This window comes from Aplysia californica, unplaced genomic scaffold (genome assembly GCF_000002075.1).
Source record: "Aplysia californica isolate F4 #8 unplaced genomic scaffold, AplCal3.0 scaffold00065, whole genome shotgun sequence".
Classification (NCBI taxonomy): domain Eukaryota; kingdom Metazoa; phylum Mollusca; class Gastropoda; order Aplysiida; family Aplysiidae; genus Aplysia; species Aplysia californica.
In genome coordinates, this window is record NW_004797335.1 from 239,008 (window position 1) to 244,218 (window position 5,211).

General features: G+C 39.7%; 1 protein-coding gene across 1 annotated transcript in view; it reads right to left on the reverse strand.

Moving 5' to 3' along the window:
• LOC101860006 (acrosin) overlaps positions 1-5,211 on the reverse strand; it is a gene marked incomplete in the record, with an annotated part of 112,040 nt that overhangs the window by 91,532 nt on the left and 15,297 nt on the right. Inside the window, 2 exon segments of the mRNA XM_005093528.3 lie at positions 2,350-2,525; positions 4,255-4,410. Coding sequence (XP_005093585.3) covers positions 2,350-2,525; positions 4,255-4,410 — 332 coding nt within the window.

Here is a 5,211-nt window from a genome sequence, read left to right on the forward strand (position 1 = left end):
TAGAGAGAGAGAGAGAGAGAGAGAGAGGGAGAAACAAAGTGTTGAACATGTGAACAAAACATTTACAGAGCATCAAGCCAACTAGGACAGCTGGTTGCTTACGTAATGTGAAATTAAAACATGCCTTGATGGCGGGCTGTGACCCAAGGCTGACCCCGAGAAGAGGGAATACGACACTGCTAGACCTTATTTTCTCTGGGAAGCCCACAGTGTACGAACGTTGGATACGCAATTGATCGTTTGAACTTTGTCATACGACAACAATTCTGTCATCCAATGGAAGGGCCACGTAACTGCACTATTAATGACTTTGAGAAAATCGACCAAAAACTTTTGACCCTTGATACTGAGATCAGTCACTTGTTTTGCAACTTTGAAAACTACTGTCGTCCATCTTTTAACACAAGAAAGATAAGGGCAAGACTATGCTACCTTAAGGTTACAAAGTTTAATATGGCCGTTTTTGAGTTACTAAAACCTTGAGGTCAGAAATCCAATGTTCTATCTTCTCCTTCAACATCGTAAGATTATTCAGAATCGTTGTCAAAGAATTGCATTCGAAAAAGCTTGACATATGAAACTCCAAATGTTTAAAGTCAGATTTCTCAAAACTAGGTATTGAGCAAATAGAACTATGTAAATCTAGGGTAGCAACTAGCGTAGCAAATAAAAAAAACCCCACATGGTCAATGTGCGGCTCAGTGAAATAAATGGATACGTCGCCATTTTGTCTCTTTAGGTCTTGGGTCCATATTTTTCTAAGCGCTTAAATCGGAAAGAAACCAACGTATGTTCAGATGTCCCTATATTTATAAGTACGTGGTGCCTAAAATGAACAAATGAAAGCAAAATACCCAGGTACATGCAGATGGCAATAACTTGGTCATCTTGCTAGATTTTCAAGACTATGGTAACAAATCAATAAAACAAACAAACAAACAAAAATACCCCAGTGGAAAGGTGCACAAAGTGGAAAGGTGCACAACCCCCCCAAAAAAGAAGCAAAACCAAAAAAGAAACCCCCCCTCCGTTTTGTCAGGTACGTCGCTTTTTCTTGTGAGGGAAAAAATGTTACGTCAGCAGTTCATTACTCCCGGGTTGAGAGATACCTTTCCTTTTTTCCTATAGGCCAAAAGTTAAAATACCTGCCAACATAAGTGGGTGGTTGGCGGGTGCTCTGGTGTGGTTTGCTTCTTCTTTCCTATCAAACATCTATCGTCCTTATCTCCCCTTCTTCTTTTAAATGTTTGTTGCTCTCTTGCAATATCTCTAATTTTCTGGCGCTCACATGACCTTATGCAGTTGCGAGCGCCGTAAAACCTATACTAAAAAAATAAATAAAAAAGGCCAACATAAACGAGTATCGGGAGGGGGAGGGGGAATCTGTCAACCTTATGTTACCGCATACCTGCGACCTTTGACCTCGGTCTAAGCTACCGTATAGTGTGATTTGGAGGTAATGATCATTTCAACTCTGAAAGGTAATGCAAGAGACACTATTTTCCGAATTTAACATTCATCTCCGAAAGGACTGTACAAAAATATAGTAAACCAAGCTTTAAAAATCTACGCAATAGGCCAAGTTCTAGAGCGCCTACGATTGAAAATTTGAACCCGGATCATCCGCACAATATCAAAGCTAACAGCACGCATCTCCTCCGTTAAGAATGAGTCAATATCAGACACAGAAGCAACGAAAGCTATCAGAAGCGCCCTATGTTTTTAGACTTAGGCCATGTCACCTCCACCATCAAAAAAAAAAAAAAAAAAAAAAAAGAAGAAAAAATAATTATGATAGATCTTATCTAGTATTTTTTTTAAATAGAAAAGAAATTTAAATGAATATATAAATAAATGAATGAATAGATAAATTTAAAAAAAGCAATGAAAAACCAACAACAAACAGCATAACTTCTAGCCCATTACTTCTATTGCTTCTTCAGTCGCTGGACGTTGCTTCACGGGCCTTTCTGCAATAGAACACTCTGTCAATTTCCTTTCTGCCAAATTGAGTTATTTTTTGTTTACAACCAACCTACAGTACAGAAAACTAAAAAGGAAAGACAACACTCGACACATGACTCACATAACGAGCAAAAACAAAACTGGAAATGACACATAACAAGCGAAGACAACAATGGGCATCGAATCTCACGTAACAACCTCACAGACCAAGGAAAGACAAAACTGGACTTGCCATGACTCACCAAACAAACAAGAACCAAACTGGACCTCAATGACCCACATAGCTAGCAAAGACAAGTGGAGAAAATATGACTCACATAACAAGAAAAAATGGACATCGCACAAAACGAGCGAACCCCCCCCCCTGGAAATAATCTGACTCACATAGCAAGCATCAGCGCCCCCTTGCGGCAGACCGGCACACAGAGTGCCGTTGTCAATCCTGATGGGCCCCATGAGCGCTGTGACGTTGGGGTTGTAGTAGAAGTCTACACAGTCCGCTTCCGAAACGACGTCCACATCCACTTCGCTGGGGAACTCGGCGCCGTACCCGAACGGTTCTGGACACAGCCACAAGGGGAATTATTTGGTGGAAAGGAAAATTAATGTACACCGGCAGTCTATTTATAGTGTTCATCATTTATAGCGCTCTACTATTTCTAGCGGGAAGTGTCTACGTTCTCTGACGTTAGAGAACGTGCTCAAGCTGTCTACGTTCTCTAATGTTCAGTGCTTCCAATTTTTCGCCAATTTTTAGTTTCCTCAGAACTTATCTGCCGATCCGGTATCCGTCGCCTCATTGATACCCACCCTCCCACAATGTTTCCGACTTTGTCAACTTTCTTCGTTGCAAAAAAACAACAACTACATTTTGATCTATGTAGCGTTGCCTTTCCTGAAACTGCTGTAAATATATTAAGCTTAATCTACCCGTCGCAGTTGGAAGTTCTAATGGCCGAGTGGATAACATGTCTGCGTTTGAATTCATACAATTCTTTTATGAGCGTGGGAACGAATCCCGGTCCCGGAAGTTTTTTTTTTCTTCTCCTGCTCCCGTCTGACCAACAGTTTTTTCCCATAATTATAACTTGTTGCTTTGTAGTTTTTTTAAATGTAGTGACGAAGCATGTACATTCTGGTTTTGTCCCCAAGAGGAGCTTTTACCTACAAAGTATACTTTTCCTTTTACCAATTTAGGCCTGGTTAAAGTTCAATACTAGCTTTCCTTGGTCAGTAAGTCTAATTATTGTTTTTTAGAAATATTTTAAGCTCAGAGAGACCAAATTTTAGTTCTTAAATTGAAAATGTTCTTCAGTTTCTTGGGGCCTCCTGCGACCCACAGATCCCTTCCAATTGTTCCTCCTGCCAATAATTATTAATCGCCCTGGTTGGGGGTCCGGGGCCAATAATTGTTCGTCAGTCGGGAGGAGGAGCGGAGAAAAAAACCCACCTTTCGGGACCGGGATTCGATGTCGCGCTTGGAAGCAACGAATATTAGAGAACGTAGATAACTTGTATACATTCTCTAACGTTAGAGAAAGTAGACACTACCCTTATAGCGCTCACCTATTTATAGCACCCAGCTATTTATAGCGCTCATCTATTTATAGGCGTGAAAATAAGGTTATTCATAGCTGTTAAAAAACGAAAGTTATTAGTTTTAAGAAGTCACTACCCAAAATAAAACAAAAGATGGAGGTTAATAAGAAAAGGAGAAGTTAGATTAACGGGAGAAACTGACCGGACCAGTAAGACAAAAGGCTCAAAAGGCATTGCTTTTATAGATATATATTGAAGCAGTGTGTGAGTGTAAGTGTGTGTTTGTGTGTGTGTGTGTGTGTGTGTGTGTGTGTGTGTGTGTGTGTGTGTGTGTGTGTGTGTGTGTGTGTGTGTGTGTGTGTGTGTGTGTGTGTGTGTGTGTGTGTGTAAATTCTTCAAAAGTGGCCAGAGAATATTTCATAATGTGGTTTTTGAAGCTTTAATTTCAATTAAACATAGTTCGTGATTACCTAAATAGATTAGATAGATAGACAGCCAGCCAGCCAGCCAGCCAGCAAGCCAGCCAGCCAGCCAGCCAGCCAGATAGATAGATAGATAGACAGATAGATAGATAGATAGATAGATAGATAGATAGATAGATAGATAGATATATTATATAGATAGATAGATCGATAGATAGATAGAGAGATAGATAGATAGACAGATAGATAGATGGATAGATAGATAGATAGATAGATAGATAGATAGATAGATAGATAGATAGATAGATAGATAGATAGATAGACTTACCCTCCTGGGTCTGTCCCCAGCCTATCACAGTACAGCTTTGGTTGACCTCGGGGCAGTCAGAATTGAAATTGTAGCCAACAGTAGAAACAGTGTCGTCATCGATCGATGCAGCCGATGACAACTTCAGCAAAGCGATGTCTCCATAGGACTCAGACACTGTTGAAGTACAAGCAAGACATATTGACATATTATGTGAGGTATCGTGGTGAAATCAGGCGCTCGTCAAAATAACAAAATTAAAGAACTGGCTTTTTTTCCACCGGTTTGGCAATTTTTATCCAATTTGTGTTTTCTTGGCTCAAAGCCTTTTATTTCCATTTTAAGTCACACTTCTGTGTGGATTTTCCTGAAATACTTTTGATAAAAAGCACAAAAAGGAACATTTTCAGTTTCCAAAGACCCTCAAGCAAATGAAATTACCAAAGTTTGGCTGCCAATCCCTTGCTCATTTTACTTCTGAAACCAAGCAACCTCCTCTTCTTTCAATCGCAAATATCTCGACTTCTGGTCAAGATACATGACAATTTTTTTGCTTCGTAAGCAAGACAGAAGAGCAAGTTTTATGATATCAATAACTACATATGCCTGAAAACTGACGAGCGTCTGATATTCCACCACGTGGTAATACATATTAACAAATAGGATCTGACTTAATGAGTGAATAGCCGAAATAGCAATCGAAAGCAAAACATGAGAGGAATGTAAAAAAAAACAAAGTCCAAAAGTACGAGGGCATAATATACATCATTATGCAACCTGTGAACAAATCAGTATCGGGAGTACAAAATATTACTTTTGGGCGCCGTATAACCTAAGAAATGGTTTATGACTAGTTATGGATCTATAACATGTACCTCTGTATGTGTTTTCAATACATGCACACACACACTCACACACACACACACTCACACACACACACACACACACACACACACACACACACACACACACACACAC